The 17,434-nt window shown below is 35.8% G+C and overlaps 1 protein-coding gene across 1 annotated transcript in view; it reads left to right on the top strand.

The window, feature by feature from the left end:
* CEP89 (centrosomal protein 89) overlaps window positions 1-17,434 on the top strand; it is a 158,278-nt gene that overhangs the window by 32,863 nt on the left and 107,981 nt on the right. Inside the window, 2 exon segments of the mRNA XM_020985037.2 lie at window positions 2,456-2,674; window positions 5,741-5,883. Coding sequence (XP_020840696.1) covers window positions 2,456-2,674; window positions 5,741-5,883 — 362 coding nt within the window.

Raw genomic sequence — 17,434 nt, 5'->3', positions numbered from 1 at the left:
GTTAATTGCCTTCCTTATTCCCTACCCCTATCCCTTATCAGTAATTCATATGTTCATATATATATGTGTGTGTGTGTATATGTGTGTGTGTGTGTGTGTGTGTGTGTGTGTGTGTGTGTGTGTGTGTATTTTATTTATTTATTTTTTTTTGGTGAGGCAGTTGGGGTTAAGTGACTTGCCCAGAGTCACATAGCTAGTGAGTGTTAAATGTCTGAGACTAGACTTGAACTCAGGTCCTCCTGACTCCAGGGCTAGTTCTCTATCTACTGCGCCACCTAGCTGCCCTAGGATCATTATCTACTAGGATCCCTACCCCATCACTTGGCTAGTTTTTTTTCCTACAAGAAGGGGAAGCCTTCCGTGAGCCTTGATTGGCTCAAGGGGGCCTGTGGCTTGAGATGTTAATGTGAATTTCTAATTGCCTCAACTTGCAGAGGTTCCCAAACTTATTTGGCCTACCACTCCCTTTAAAAAACATTACTCAGTGCACCCCCTGGAAATCTACTTTCTTTAACCCTTTAATGTTTTTTGTTTTTTGGAAATTTGTGTCATTTCAAACTACTACCACCCCTCTGTATTGTTCTAGCACCCCCAGGGACTGTATCACCCACATTGGGAACCTTTGGCTTAGAGCATTAAAAAAAAAAACAATTCATAAAGATTTAGTGCCTCTCAAACTTACTCATGTCCCCCCTGCTATATGAATCAATGCATGCATCTGCTCAGACTGGTTTCAGTGGAGGTCTGTGTCGACTTGAGCCACTGTCATGTACTTGCTGAGTATCTTTTCTATATGAAATGTTAGATGGTCTGCAGGTAACTGATTCCTTTCCAGTCCTCATCTTGAACCACTGGACTGGCCTGCATCAGACCTAGACCACAACATCCTTCTTTCTCTGATGTCACTAATAATTTGTCTATACATGTATAAGCACATAAGTATCAAAATGGTTGGGTTCAGCTAGGTGGCACAGTGGCACTGTGTCTTAGAATCTGGAAAACCTGTTGAGTTCAAATCTGACCTTAGAAATTTTCTACCTAGGAGACCCTGGGCAAGTCACTTAACCCTGTTTACCTCAGTTTCCTCATCTGTGAAATGAGCTGGAGAAGCATATGGCAAACAACTCTAGTATCTTTGCCAAGAAAATCCCAAATGGGGTCATGAAGAGTCAGCCATGGCTGAAAAATTATGAACCATAAAGTCAAAGGGTTTATCATATGCTTAGAACAGATGGATGCAGATCCTGGTGAAGCAAAACACATCAGAACTCAGACTTTTAAAAATTAAAGCTGAAAGAGTCAACCTGTGGTAGTGGGGATAGATCAAATACTTCACGAGTCATTTATATTAAGAGAATAAATCATTTGGAGTGGTTGTTCGCTTTTATGGGAACTTCTAAGTACAAGCAGTCTCTGAGTTATGAAAAACACACTTAGAAATGTCCCATCTGTTACTTAATTTTATTGCGATAATATATTTTGTTGCTTTTGTGCTTAGTTCATTAGGTATTAAGCATCTCCTATGTACCTGTAACTGTAGAAAGGAATGAAAAAGACATGCAAAATGCAGTTTTTGCTCTTCAGGAGACTGCAGTCTAATTGATTATGTGTTCATTTTCATTTTATTCAATAAGCATTTATTAAGCATTGACTGTGTAAGGCACTGGGGATATAAAAGCAAAAATGAAGCAGTTCCTGCATTCAAGGACCTTACTTTCTATTGGGAGAATACAGCATATACACTGATAAGTAAACATGAAGTAATTTGGGGATGGGTGGGTGTGTGTTGAGTGTGTGAGTGGATAAAAGTGTAAACTCAGGGAATGAGGGGATAGCCTTAGGTAGCAAGTGGCAGTTGAGCCAAACTTTGAAAGGAGCAAGATATTCCAACAGGTTGAAATAAGGAGGAAGTTTATCATAAGCAGGGCAGATGAATGTAGGAGAGGGATTGTCACATATAGGGGGTAGTAATATGAAAGTATTCTAGCAACATGAACTCCAGCCAGATTGGGAAGGACTTTAAATTCCAAGCAGAGGAATTTGTATTTTATCCTAAAGACAGAAGGGAATAAATTGAGTCTTATGCATTATAGGATGGGAAACCAGAAAAGCTTGTGATCAATCAACTAACCCAGCTTATTGGACTTTATAATGACATTGCTAATTTAAAATTTTATTGTGAAGGAATAAATAACATTGAGATGTTAATGTTGCAAAAACTTCTTTACTTCTGTTTTACTGATCTTGCTGTTCTTTTGTTTTCCCTTTCCCAAATATAAATGGATTCTTTTGTTAATCTGAGAATCTAATTTATTAATTATTTTAGAATCTGTAATTGTTTTAAGTAGGTTGATAATATGGTGTTGATTGTAAATAGAAACATATTCTCTTCATCATAAAAGGTATCAGTGAATAATATTTAATGTTTTAAAACTTTTTCTCTGCTAATTTATAGATGTATCTACAAGAAGACATCGAAAACAGATGGAATTAAGTAAACATAACTTTGATGAATTAAAACAACAAAATTTTAATCTAACCACTACAAATGAGATCCTTGCCCATGAGCTTGAAGAAATTAAACAGGAAATGAAGGAATTATATGCAAAACTTAAGGAAATGGAAAAAGATAATGGAAGTGTGAAAGAGACTGAACAGAGTCCTCAAAGGAAAGGTATGGGAAAACTGCATGAAGATTTTCAAAGGGCTGTTTTTAAGGACCAAAAAAACCTTAAATATTAATTATCTTTTTTACATAGATGAACTCAAGATTTTTGTTGCTTCTGTGGTTCAATTATTCAACAGGAGTTTTCTGTGAATTATAGGAATATGGCTATACTAGGCCCTGAAGGGATACAAAAGAAACATGATCATCCTTGCCCTTGAAGAGCTAAAATGTGAATACTTTACCTAATTCAATTTTATTTTATGGGTTAATTTTTATCTCCTTAATACTGGAAGTACCTTAGCATAAGTTCTCATCATTCTTTGAAAATTTGTAGTGTTTTTAGTCTAGTTTTTCATTGCTTTTTAGATACTAATACCCTAATTACAAGTCCCAGAACTCCTGTTAAAAACTCAGTGTAAGGCTATTTGCTATGGTGCCGCATAATTATGTATTGAATTACTGAAATACTGAAAGGATCTTGCTAGTAAACAATTTCATAGAATTGCAACATTTAACTTTTTTGTCTTTGTATTTCTACTAGACTGCTATATGATATGCATTTAATAAAGGTACTATATATTGAATGAATGAATGAGTGATTGAATTAAATGGACTGTTCCACCTGGGTGGCCCATAGGCATCTCAAACTGAAGTGTCCGAAACAGAACTTATCATCACATTAACTCATTTCACAAAATCCTTCACTCTCTCAGATTTTCCTGTTTCTTTTGAGGAAACCACCATCCTTTGGCCACCAAGCTTTGTAAACTCATTCTTATTTACTATCTTTTCCCTTCCTCCCCCCATCCATTTAGTTGCCGGGTCTTGACAATTCTACACCATTAACATCCCTCTCATCTGTCTCTTCTTCATTCCAATGGTCACTACTGTTAGTCTTCATCATCTCTGGCCTGAATTATTGCAGTAACATTCTTATTGGTTCCTAGTTCCCTTCTTTCCTCCTTCTAATCCACTATTTCCACAGCTGCCAAAATAATATTCCTAAAGCACACATCTTACTAGGTCATTTCTTTGCTTAAGAATCTACATTAGCTCTCTCTTGCTGTTAGTTTAAAATATAAATTCCTCAGCTTGCATTTAAATCCCTCCACAGCCTGAAACCAACGTACCTTTCTGTCATTATTTCATAATATGACCCTTCATTCATTTTTCATTCCAGCCAGACTGATTACTTTGTTGTTCCTCAGACTTACCCTACCATCTCCTACCTCTTTGCCTTTGTATAGGCTGTCTTACATACCTGGCATGTACACCTGCCTTCTGTCCTCTGTCCCTTAGATTCCTTAGCTTTCTTTAACTCTCAATCATGTGTTACATTCTGCAGGAAGCCCTTTGTGCTCTCTCCATCCTTAACTTATGTTGCACTTATCTGTTTAAATAAATGCTGTGTTTTAACTCTATAGGATCATTTGCCTCTTTTTGTATTTTCATTACTTAGCACTGTGCCTGGCACTAGTAGGTGCTTACTAAATGTTCATTAATTGAATGAATAGAATGTAAGCTACTTAGAGGGCAGCAGTTATTTTTCTTTTTGTCTGTGGTACCTAGTGCCAAGCATGGTGCTTTGAACATAATAGGGACTTTATAAATAGCTGCTGAGTGGGCAAAGATCACTACATAATTAAGATTGACTCCCACCTCACCCTGCCTCAGGCAGCAGTATAGTGTTATGTCTACAAAGCTTAACTAAGGTATGTAACGTGAGCTGCAGGGCAGAAACTTAAGCATCCTAATAAAATTTTTTAATAATAATGGACAACTTTCTTTACAATTTCTGTTACACATTGAGGATGTAGTAAACATTTAAATGAGGAAGGTACCTATTTGTTAATCTAAAAATTTATCATTAATGGAACTAGTGTCTTCTGGTTTTAAAACCATCCAATATTTGAACGAAGAGAGTTTTTCTTTTGAGGACTTTACTGTCCCACAATCTATCATTGAGTTATACTTTGAATTATAAGCAATTCTGGCAATTCTCAAACAGTTGTAGGACTGTTGATACAACAGGAAGCTAAAAGTTAGGAAGGCTCATCTTCCTGAGTTCAAAACTAGCCTTAGCTAGTTGCGTGACCCTGGGCAAGTCACTTAACCCTGTTTGTCTCAGTTCCTCACCTGTCAAATGAGCTGGAGAAGAAAATGGCAAACCACTCCAGGATCTTTACCAAGAAAACTCCAAATGGGGTCACAAAGAGTTGGACCCAATTGAAAAATGAGTGAACAGCAACAATTGATACACAGAATTTAAGGGTTTAACCAAGTGAAATAGAAAAATGAATTATCAGAGTGAGTCTCACAAAAGTATATCCTACTAAAATGTTTGGGTGTCAGAGATTTAGGAGAAAAGATACTTTATTTGTACAGCATGTACAGGGAAACTAAGGCTCAAAAAGACTAGTATATTTTATTCGGTTTGGATTCAAAGCTGTTCTTTAAGATAGAAATGAAAAAGCCATTAGTTGTAAATCTGAAAAACTGGACTAGTGCTTTTCAGGCCATTTTAAAATGTACTTTTTTATATAGCAGTTGATTTTCCTATAGAACTTTTCATAGAGTAGCTCGCCAAGTATTCCTACTAATGTTTTACAGAATAGTTAATTTGTTTTTCATCTTTAGATAGGTATTTTGTTTTAGGGTCTTAAAAACCTAACGTTAACTGCACACATGACAAAATAGTGGTCAGGTTGCAGAAGTCTTTTTCTTGATATACAACTATAGTACTTTCTTTTCCTCTGAATTTGAAACTATGTGGAAATGTTTCCCCCATGCATTCAATACTCCATTTAAGAAATATCACTATATTCAAAAAAATAGAGACAGTTGATATGTATTTAATATCTTTTAGTTCATAATAGGATATAACTTTTTTTTCCTAAGAAAAATTTGCTAAAACACTTTGTGACTTTTCACATGCACAGATATCACATCGATTAGCTCTATATAACATGAGGAAAACAAGAGAATTTGGTATTTTGAACATTTTGGACTGATCTGAACCTGTTTCCTATAGCATTGTATACTTTATGTATAATGTCTTTTTTTTTTTAATAGTTGATGTGGCTGAATTTCTTTCTCTAAGACGACAAGCCCAGGAGCTGGTGGATGAAAATGATGACTTGAAAATGATTGTCTACCGTTTGAATGTAGAGCTAAGTCGATACCAGACTAAATTCAGGCAATTATCCAAAGAAGAGGTAACGTTTTTTATTAAGAAAAATACCAGTCCTTATATATTTTTACCACTCCTGCTTGAACCATAAGCAATTTTTACTATTCATTTTCTTTTGATACAAGAAGATGACAAGTAATTATTGGGAGTACCTACTAGAACATTTAAATCACTAATTCTAGGGCAAATATTAATACACACATTACTTAATTAAAATTAAAATTATCTTTATCTTACTTCCCATAAGCCTGTGGTTGTTGAATTAGAATTTATTTAGAAGACCTTTGTGTAAGTATGATATTTCCCAAAATACATTAAATTTAATCTTTTCAGTTTTGTTAGAGAATTAGTTTTATTTAGGACTATAAAATCTGATTTCCTTATTTTTAAAATGATGATTCTCACATACATAATTTCTTCAGAATAATAACTACTCATTATATAATAATATATAATATTATTAGGGAATTGGAAAAGGATAGGAGTAGGAACTGAACCTGTGACTTTATTGGTATAGAGACATCTGAGAATGTTACTGTATTGTTTATCCTTTGTTCTTGATGAGGACCAGTAACATCATGAGTATGCTGTTTTGACTTGCAAGCGATTGGATTTGAGTAAGGCAAAGCAGGGCAAAGTCATCATCCTCACTCTCACTTCTAGAGTCATTGGAGTCCAGTGGCAAGACAGAGGTCAACTTGATTGGTGATGGCCTAGGATGCAGTGGGTGACCATGGCCTTTCTTTTTTTTTTTTTAGTAGGCTATCCATGTATGATCGTATTAAACATATTTCCACATTAGTCATGTTGTGAATCAGAACAAAAAGGAAAAACAATAAGAAAGAAAAAACAAAAGAAATAACAAAAAAGGAGAAAATAGTATCCTTCAATCTTCATTCAGACACCGTAGTTCTTTCTCTGGACATGGATAGCATTTTCCATTATGAGTTGTTTGAAATTGTCTTAGATTGTTGCATTGCCCAGAAGAGCTAAGTCTAACAAAGTCGGTCGTTGCACAATATTGCTGTTACTGTGTACAGTGTTTTCTTGGTTCTGCTCACTTCACTCAGCATCAGTTCATGCAAATCTTTCCAGGTTTTTCTGAAGTCTAGACCATGACCTTTCTAAATTAAGGTCTTCCCCAGATCTCGGTTTGTTTGAGGTCACACCCATTCAGTGACTAAGGGGTAGGTAATGTTATAGGAACCATCTAGTCCAATGCCGTCTAGTCCAACCCCCTCATTTTACATATAGGGAAACAGAGGCCCAGGATCCTAAGTGACTTACCCAAGGTCGTACAGACTTTCTAAATCTAGAGCTAGATGGGACCTCAGTGGCCGTATTGTCAAGCCTTTTCTTTTTTAGATGAGGAAACTGAGGCTTGGGGAGGCTAAGTGACATGCCTAAGATTACACAGAAAGTGATCATCAGAGCTAAGAGGTGAGCAGAGAGCCTCTGACTTTAGAGTTACCAGAGTACCTCCTCATTCTTTTCTTGTGCTTTAGTTCACAATGCTCTCACTGCCTGGAATATCTTACCCCCAACCCTTTCTCTTCTTTGTGCACATTCTACTAATCCTCTGCAGTCTAGCTCAAGTCCCACTGTGAAGCCTTTCTGACTACCTAGCCCTCCTCTAATATAGTCAACAAGGTACTAAACACCTACTGTATGCAGACCACTTTGTTGGATATTGCGGAGGAGACAAAATTTGGTAAAGACTCTCTCCTTTTCATCATAAAACTTCCAGTCTCATAGAATGATAAGACACCAATAGAGAGATAATTTTTTTAATTTAAAAAAAGGTTTTTTTAATTAACAAGCATTTAATTTTTTCTCTCTCACGTCTCTTCTTTAATGAAAAAAGGAAAATGAAAACAAAACCCTTGTTACAATATGCATAGTCAAGGAAAACAAGTTTCCACATTGGCAATGTCACAAATATGTATGTCTGTGCAATGGATAGAGCACTGGCCCTAGATTTTATTTAGTTTTATTTATTTGTTTATTATTTAGTTCATTTTTTCCTTCTCTAAGCCCTAAAAATTCCTGCTACTGTGGTAAAGACTCACCATTTGGGGGATGGGGGGGAAACTTAGTGGGAAAACTAAAAAGAAGTATGGCAGAAATTAGGTTAGACAACTTATCACATACCAAGATAAGCTCTGAAGAGATAGATATGTGACTTAGATATAAATCAGAAGGATAAAGAAGAAATTACCTTTCAGATCTATGGAAAGGGAAAAGGATAGAGAGGATCACATAAGATAAAATGGGGGCAGCTAGGTAGCGCAATGTGTAGGGCACCGGCCCTGGAATCAGGAGGACCTGAGTTTAAATTTGGCAAGACTTACTAGCTATGTGACCTTGGGCATGTCAGTTAACTCTGATTGCCTTGCAAAAAACAAAAAAATAAAACCAAGTATGTATGTCTCATTCTTTGTCTTGAGATGAGGCAGGTAACATTATTTATCATCGTTACTCTGACATCATGGTTGGTCATTGTGAAGATCACAGTTCTTAAGTTTTTCATAGCTGTTCATTTTTACAATATTGTTATTATAGAAATTGTTCTTTTGCTTCTGCTCATGTAAGCCTTCCCAGATTTTTCTGTATCTTTCATCATTTCTTATAGTACATTTAGGATGATACACATATTTCATTGCAGTACACATAATATGTACTTCTATCTTGTTATAATCATATGCCATAATTTGTTCATCCAGTTGGTTGGTACCCTCTTTATTTCCAGTTATTTGCTACCATCAAAAAAATGGGTATAAATATATTTTTTTACAACTGTGCCTTTTTCCTCTTTATTTGATCTCTTTTGGGCATACACTGAGTAATATCACTAGGTCAGAGGCTTTATGCAGTTGAGTAACTTTGGTCATAGATCCAAAATACTTTCTGGAATGGCTGGACTAATTTAGAGTTCTATCACTAGTGCTGCTTTTCTCTGCAACAATGTTCATTTTTGCTTTTTATCAACTTTGCCAATCTGATGAGAATGTGGCAGGAGAACTTCAGAGTTTTAATTTGTATTTTTCTAATTATTAGTGAATTATAGCATTTTTGATATGCATAGTGATTGCTTCTGTTTGTTCCTGTGAGAACTGCTTATTCATGTCATTAGACTGTTTATCATTTGGGGCATGGCCTCCATCCTTACAAATTTGAATCAGTTCTTTGTATATCTTAGACATAAGAACTTTATTACAATCACTCGTAAAGACTTTTCCCACAGTTAACTGTTTCCCTTCTAATCTTAGCTGCATTTGTTTTGTTTGTGTAAATTTATTTTAATTTTGTGTAATCAGAAGCGTCCATTTTATCTTTTTTTGGGGGGGTGAGGCAATTGGGGTTAAGTGACTTTCCCAGAGTCACACAGTAAGTGTTATGTATCTGAGGTTGGATTTGAACTCAGATCCTCCTGATTCCAGGGCCAGTGCTCTATCTGTTGCACTACCTAGCTGCCCACATTTTATCTTATATGATCCTCTCTATCCTTTTCCCTTTCCATAGATCTGAAAGCTAATTTCTTCTTTATCCTTCTTATTTATATCTAAGTCACATATCTATCTCCTGGGAGCTTAGCATGGTATGTGATGTTAATTGTCTAACCTAATTTCTGCCAGACTTCTTTTTAGTTTTCCCGCTAGGTTTCCCCCCCAACCCCCAAAATGGTGAGTCTTTACCACAGTAGCAGGAATTTTTAGGGCTTAGAGAAGGAAAAAATGAACTAGGCTGCTAGAATTGTTTGTTTCTATATGTTATATAACTCATCTGTTCCATTGATTGGCCACCATATATTTTTTTTAAATGAGGCAGTTGGGGTTAAGTGACTTGCCCAAGGTCACACAGCTAGTAAGTGTCAAGTGTTTGGTCTGAGGCTGAATTTGAACTCAGGTTCTCCTGACTGCAGGGCCGGTGCTCTAGCCACTGCGCCACCTAGCTGCCATATTTTATTAAACAATATCAAATTGTTTTGGTGTTTATCTGTCAGTCAGTAGACATATTTATTAAGTGTCTGCTATGGGCAGCTAGGTGGCAAAGTGGGTAGAGCACTGGCCCTGGAGTCAGGAACACCTGGGTTTAAATCCAGCCTCAGACACTTACTAGCTATGTGATCCTGGGCAAGTCATTTAACTCTGTTTGTCTTGGTAAGCTGAAGAAAGAAATGGCAAATGACTCTAGTGCATTTTCCAAGAAAATCTCAAGTGGAGTCAGAGTGGGACACATCTCACAGGTCTGAGCAACAAGTACCAGGCATTGTACCATGCTTTAGGATTACAAAAAGAGTCAAAAGATAGTCTGTGCCCTGAAGGAGCTTACAGTCTAATGGGGGAGACAACATGTAAGCAAATAAATACATAGCAAGCTATAGATAGGATTAACAGGAAGTAATTGACAGAGGAGGGACACTCGAATTAAGAGGGGTTGGGAAAGGCTTCCTCTAGAAGGTGGGATTTTAGTTGAAACTTCGAGGAAATCAGGGAAGTCAGTCTTCAGCAGAGGAGACTGTTCCACCCTGGAAACCAGTTAGTGAAAATGCCCGGAGCTGAGAGATAGAGTACTTTGTGGAATTTTCAAAGGGCCATTGTCACTGGATCAAAGAATATATGTTGGGGGATAAGATGTAAGAACACTGGAAATATAGGAGGTGGGTAGGTTACGAAGAACTGTGAATGCCAAACAGAGCATTTTGTATTTGAACTTGGAGGCCATAAGGAGTCACTTGAGTTTATTGAGTAGAGAGTTGATATGGTCAGACCTGTGCTTTAGGAAACCACTTCAGTGGCCGAATGAAGGATTGATTAGAGTGGGGAGAAGCTTGAGGCAGGCAGACCTACCAGCAGACTATTTCAGTAGTCTAGGCATGTTGTCAGTGTCAGAGGAGAGGAGGAGGAGGCATATTTGAGAAATGTTGTAAAGGTAGAGTCGACAGCCCTTGGCAACAGATTGTATGTGAGGCATGAAAGATAGTGAAGGGTCCAGGGTGACTCCTAGGGTATTACTACTTTATAACATAATTTGACATCTGGTATTGCTAGACCTCCTTCCTTGGCAATTTTTTTCGTTATTTCCCTTGAGATTTTTGACCGTTGTTCCTCCAGAGTAATTTTTTTCCTAGCTCCGTAAAGTAATCCCTCAGTAGTTTGATTGGTACGTCACTAAGCAAGTTAATTGCTTTTTTTTATTAGTAAATCTTAACTGACCTGTGAACAATGACTATTTCTATGTTTATTTGTATCTATCTATTTCCAGTAGAGATTGCATTATAATTTTAGTCATATTGTTCTTGTGCCTATCTTTTTATACAGACTGCCAAGTATTTTATGTAATCTTTAATTATTTTACATGGAGTTTTTCTTTCTTTTTCTTCTTATTGGGTTTTTTGACAATATAGTAATTTTTCCCCCCTCAAAACTTTATTTTATTGTTTAGTAGCAAATAGCTTGACAACCATGACACTGCTGTCCAGAGTTTTTTGGTGGGTTTGTTTTATGGCCTGCAGTTATACTGAGATTATTCACTGTTTTGATGAGTTGTTTTGTTTTTTTTTTTTAGTTGACTCTCTAGGGTTTTAAAGTTATATCATTTGCAGGAAATGATAGTTTTGTTTCCTTTTTACCTGTGCTTATTCCTTCAATTTCTTTTTCTTATTTTATTGTTATAGCTAGTATTTCTAGTACAATATTAAATAGTAAAGGTAATAATGGACATCCTTGCTTCACCCCTGATCTAATTGGAAAGACTTTTAATAGAAGCCTTTTTTTTTTCAGATAGATCTCTTTTATAGATAATGACTGCTTTTGGTTTTAGACAGATACTATATATCATTTTAAGGAAAATTTCATTTATTCCTGTGCTTTCTAATATTTTTTCCCTTTATTAGCAATGGGTGTTATATTCTGTCAAACACTTTTCCTCCATCTATTGAGATAATCATATGATTTTTGTTGTTTTTGTTATTAATATGGTCAATTATACTTTTATTTTTCCTAATATTGAACTAGCCCTTCATTCCTTGTATAGATCCAGCCTAGTCATAGTGTATGATCTTTGTAATTTCCTTGCTGTTATTTTACTTAAATTTTTTTCATCAGTATTCATCCGGGAAATTGTAGTTTTCTTTCTCTTTACTGACTCTCCCTGGTTTAGGTATCAGGAGCATATTTGTGTCATAGAAAGGATTTGGTAGGATTCCTTATCATTTTTTCAAACAGTACATGGAATATCAGAATTAATCGTTATTTAAATATTTGGTAGAATTTGCTGGTAAATCCATCTGTAATTGGGGTTTTTTCTTCAGTAATTTGTTATGGTTTGTTTCATTACTTTTTCTAAAATAAGTCATTTAAGTATTATATTTCCTGTTCTGTAAATAGGAGCAATTGATATTTTTGCAAGTGTTTATCCACTTCATTTATATTGTCAATTTTATTGGCATATAGTTGGGAGAAATAGCTCCTTATAATTGTTTTTATTTAACTTTCATTGGCTGTGGAATCACCATTTACATTTTTCATACTGGTTATTTGTTTTTCTTCTTTTTTTAAAAAAAAAGTTAGCCAGTGACATGTATTTTTTAAAAAAACTCCTTTTATTAGTTCAATAGTTTTTTACCTTGAATTTTATTAAACTCTCCTTTGATTTTCAGTATTTCTATTTTGGTGTTTAATTTGGTGTTTTTAACTTGTACATTTTCTAGTGGTTTTTTTTTAATTGCATGCGCAATATATTGATGTGCTCTTTTTATCTTTTTTTTTGAAGTAAGTATTTAGAGATAAAAATTTTCTCCTTGATATTGCTTTGGTTGTATCCCAGAAATTTTGGTATGTTGTTCAGTGTTGTCATTATTCTTAATGAAGTTATTTATATATTTCTATCTTTTGTTCTTTGATCCACCCCATTTTTAGGATTATTTGTTTCCAATTAATTTTTAATCTTTGCTTTGAAGGCATTTTATCAAATAATTTTTCTTGCATTTTTTTGTCAGAAAAAGTTGCATTTAGTATTTCTGCTTTTTTACATTTGTGAGGTTTCTGTGCATATTTTTGTGAAAGCGCCATGTATAGTACTCTCTATTCCCATTTACTATTTTCCAGTGGCCTATCATATCTGACTTTTCTATGCCATTTGTGAATATATGTTAAGAATTGCTATTGTCTGTGGTTCTTTTTACCAAAATATAGTTTTCCTGTTTATCTCTTCTAATAAAGTTTTGTTTTGCTTTTGCTTTGTATGAGGTCATGATTGCTTCTCCTTCCTTTTTTTTTTTAACTTCAGCTGAAGCTTACTAGATTTGGCTTCAGCCCCTTATTTTAACTCTACATCTGTCTTTTTGTTTCAAGCATCTTTCTTATGAATAACACATTGTCGTATTCTGGTTTCTAATCCATTCTTTGTTCTTATTGTTTTTATGAGTGAGTTCATACCATTCATATTCATAGTTAAGATGGCTAACTATGGATTTCCTTCTATCTTGTTCTCTTAGCCTTTTTCTCCTCTTTTTTTTCTCTGTCTCCTTTTTAAGAGTCTGTTTTTGTTTTTTGGGGACTGGGCTGGGCCCAGATCTCTGCCCTGGGGATATCGTTTGTGGGGAGAGGGGAGGCTGCAGCAATCATCCTTCCATTTGGTGCAGCAGTCTTCCCCCTGCAACTTAATGGCTTTGAGAGCCATGCATAGCATATCTTTTGCCCTTTCTGATCGTCTCCTTTCCCCCCCTTTCTTTTCAAGTGTAGGAAAAATCAGCTTCTGCTACTCTTCAAGGGGGAAGGAACAGGATGCAGGTTTGGGCAAAGGTACTGCTATGAGGGATCCTTAGGGTACACTGAATGACAATCTAGAATTGCAAGCTCCCAGTATTAAAGTTTTCTAGGGATTTTTGGGATTTTCCCCTTATTTAAGGGTTTTTCTCTTCTTGTTGATTCAGTTATAATTACTCTATCTGGCATATAATTATTTTCTTTGGAGTTTTGTACTAGAGAATTTTGTAGTGAGCAACTATTCTGCCGTCTTGCTGGTCATGTCCAGCTGAAAATTTCTTAAACCATAAGCCTCACTTCAGGAACATGAAAAATTTTACAATGAAGCAAAATAGAATTTTCCAGCTACCTTATTATCAATGAAGTATTGCCAGGTTCCCTTGTTAAACTATGTATGGAATACTTTCACTTAATAAATATGTAGCAGAGGCGTAGCTAGGTGGTGCAGTGAATAGCGCACCAGCCCTGGATTCAGGAGGACCTGAGTTCAAATGCGGCCTCAGACCCATGACACTTATCAGCTGTGTGACCCTGGGCAAGTCACTTAACCCCATTGCCTAGCCAAAAACAAACAAACAAAAAAAGTTAATGTACTTTGGGGGCAGTGAGGTGGTGCAGTGGATAGAGCACCGGCCCTGAAATCAGGAGGACCTGAGTTCAAATCCGGCCTCAGACCAAACACTAGACACTTACTAGCTGTGTGACCCTGGGCAAATCATTTAACCCCAATTGCCAAAAAAAAAAAAAGACAAAATAAATATGTAGCAGAAAAGAAAAAAGAAATTTTTCTTTAACTTACACATACATATTAAAATAAGTCTGAAATTAATAGAAATATATGATAGAGATTCATGTTCAGATTGAAGGTTGTAGTTTCAATAATAAACTCATTATAGACTAAACTTACATTACTAAACAGTTTTATATGACTAAACTTACAGTATAATTACCAGCACTTGAATTCTATTAAATAAGGGACATCCCTTTTTGTTAGAAAATTTCTTGAATTAATAAAGATTTATTCTTTACAATTTTAGTTGTTTGGTGCATGTAATACAAGAAAACATGATTTGACAAGCCTGCTGGAAGTCTTTGCTTTGTTGCTTTGCGTTTATCCTTCCCTTCCAAGCAGTCCATCTTCTCTGTTGTTCTAAGGTTCAGTAAACGGTGATTGTGCTTTTGTTCCCCACTGAGGTTTTTTTGTTTTTTTCAACAGAAAACCACAAGACCATTTTTACAGCTGAATTTTCCCACCTGATAATTTTTCTTAGAAGTGAATCTCAGGTCCTAGCTCTTTTTTTGGGGGGAGGGGGGCCAGTTGGAGTTAAGTGACTTGCCCGGGGTCACACAGCTAGTAAGTGTCAAGTGTTTGGTCTGAGGCCGGATTTCAACTCAGGTCCTCCTGACTTTAGGGCTGGTGCTCTATCCACTGCACCACCTAGCTGCCCCTATGTCCTAGCTCTTTTGAGATAATAATGCCTGCATTTTTAAATATGTTGTAACCTAATATTTTTTCTTACTGTTCATATAGAAGAGTTGACTAGAAAATATTTTGCTTTTAGATTTTAATTCAGCATAACATTCAGTATGTTTACCTTGTGACTGAACCTTGAATGTTTCTATTCAGAATTTGAAAAGAATACAGTGGCAGCTGCCAGTAAATAGACATATCTTTATGCTTTGTCTGTACTTGCTGATTTTCTTGTTTTATTCACTGTCAGGTTCCTCTTTACAAAAAACCAGTCATACAAACAAATATACATCTTATTAAGTACATAAATGGACACTATTTAATGTTTGCCATAACCATTTTAGGTTTTTGATATCATTTCTGTTGGTAAAGTAATGTTTCTTTTTTTCTACAGGCGATCATATCATATAAAAGTCTGTTGTTGAGTCTAAAGGGAACTTCATAGGATAATTAAATAAGTCAGTAATGAAAACAGTTAGTCCTTTTATTGGCATATTTAATTGGAAACACCCAAGGGTGTGAAAGGCAATGATAACAAAAGAGTTTTAACAGGCAGACAACTGACAGTGGACCCCCTCCTCCTCCTGTCTCTTTTCTCCTGGACACAGGACTAATATTCCCAACTTAGGGCTACCCTTCAAACTCCTCACCCTGAAGGTGGAATTTATATCTTCAAAGTAGGCTGGTCTGCCCCCTGTGTACTGCTGACACCTAGACCAGTATCTCCAAATCAGGAAGTGTTCAAATTCACCTACCTATGTCACAGATCTGGAAGGAATAGCTGCCTAAATGTTGGATGACAGAAACATAATCCAAAAAGATTTTGATAGGGTAGAACAGTAGTCTGATTCTAGTGAGATTAAATTGAATAGAGATAAACATCTCACATCTCATATTTAATACTTATACTTTGGCTCAAAAAATCAACTTTATAAATACAAGATTGGGCAACTCTGGCTAAATAGTAATTTGTATAATAAAGATCTGAGAATTTTAGTAAACTATAAACTCCATATAAATCAACAGTGCAAAATAGAAAGCCAGAAACAAGTTAATGGCCCACTTTGGAAGCATTAGGTATTCAATTATTTATAAGCATTAAGCACAGGATCCAAAATTAAGGAGATAACAGTCCTGTTCTACCCTTCCCTCATCAGACTACAAATGGAATATTGTGTCCAATTTGGGGTCTCTAGTTAGGAAAGATAATGAGAAACTGGAGAGTGTCTTAATTAGAGGTGTCAAACATACTAGCCGAATTAGATTAAAATGTAATTGGGAAATAAATAAAAATAAAATGGAACATAGATAATGTTAATATGTATCTTTCTAAGTGGTTCCTGTTTCTAGTTGAATTTGACACCACAGGTCTAAAGGAAGGCAGCCAGGATGAGGAGGGGATTAGAGACCTAGTAATATAATTAGTTGAAAGATATTTTCCCTGGCACAAAGAAGACTATTTGAAGGGCTTCCAGACAGAAGAACTGGACTCATTCTGCATGGTCTTACAGGGTAAAACTAGAAACAATGGAAGTTCAAGGGCAGATTTAGGTTTTATAAAGAAAATCTTTATAACAACTACAGCTATCCAAAAATGGAATGTGCTTCCCCAAAGTAGGATCATAGGTTCATAAATTTAGAGCTGAAAAGGATCTTAGAGTCTCTCTAGTTCAATCCTTATTTTACATGTGAGATAATTATTTACTTTCTTCTACTGACATCTGGATTACAACTTGTTGGGATTGTTGTATTTAAGATTCTTGTTCTGAGCTAAATGCTGCTTAGGTCTCTTCTGCCTTTCATTCTGTGACACTTTAAATTTTTGGCAAATTTTAATGTTTCCTGTAGGCATCAACTTAATAGCAAAAATAGAAATATGTTTATCTCTAGGATAGATGCAATATAGATACAAATATAGATATACAAGGTGCAAAATCCTTGTTGCCTTAGGATAGTGAATTTATTTGGGCATTGAGTCCATCTCCTTAACAAGATGTGAACTTGTCTTTGTTATGGTTTGGTTGATCCCATCCTTATGATGAAGCTGATAGGTTTTGGTTACCTAGGTGATACCTCATTGCTCTTGAGGGTTTGGTCTTTAAAAGGATTATTGGAGAACACAGAGAAAAAAATGCTGCTGGAGAGAAATTCAGTGATAATAGGGACTGTACACCAAAACAGACTCAGGTCCAAAGCAAGGAAACAGTCCTCTGCATTGTACTCTGTCCCTTGCTGCTTCTTAGCTCTGACTCCTGCTTGACCCTCAAAACTCCCCCTCAGTTGCTAGGGACTTCTTCACTTCACTCTATACCCAGTACCATTCCACTGCTGTCATC

Source organism: Phascolarctos cinereus, unplaced genomic scaffold (genome assembly GCF_003287225.1).
Source record: "Phascolarctos cinereus isolate Bilbo 61053 unplaced genomic scaffold, phaCin_HiC Scaffold_2;HRSCAF=192, whole genome shotgun sequence".
NCBI lineage: Eukaryota > Metazoa > Chordata > Mammalia > Diprotodontia > Phascolarctidae > Phascolarctos > Phascolarctos cinereus.
This window is presented reverse-complemented; position numbering and strand designations above follow the sequence as displayed.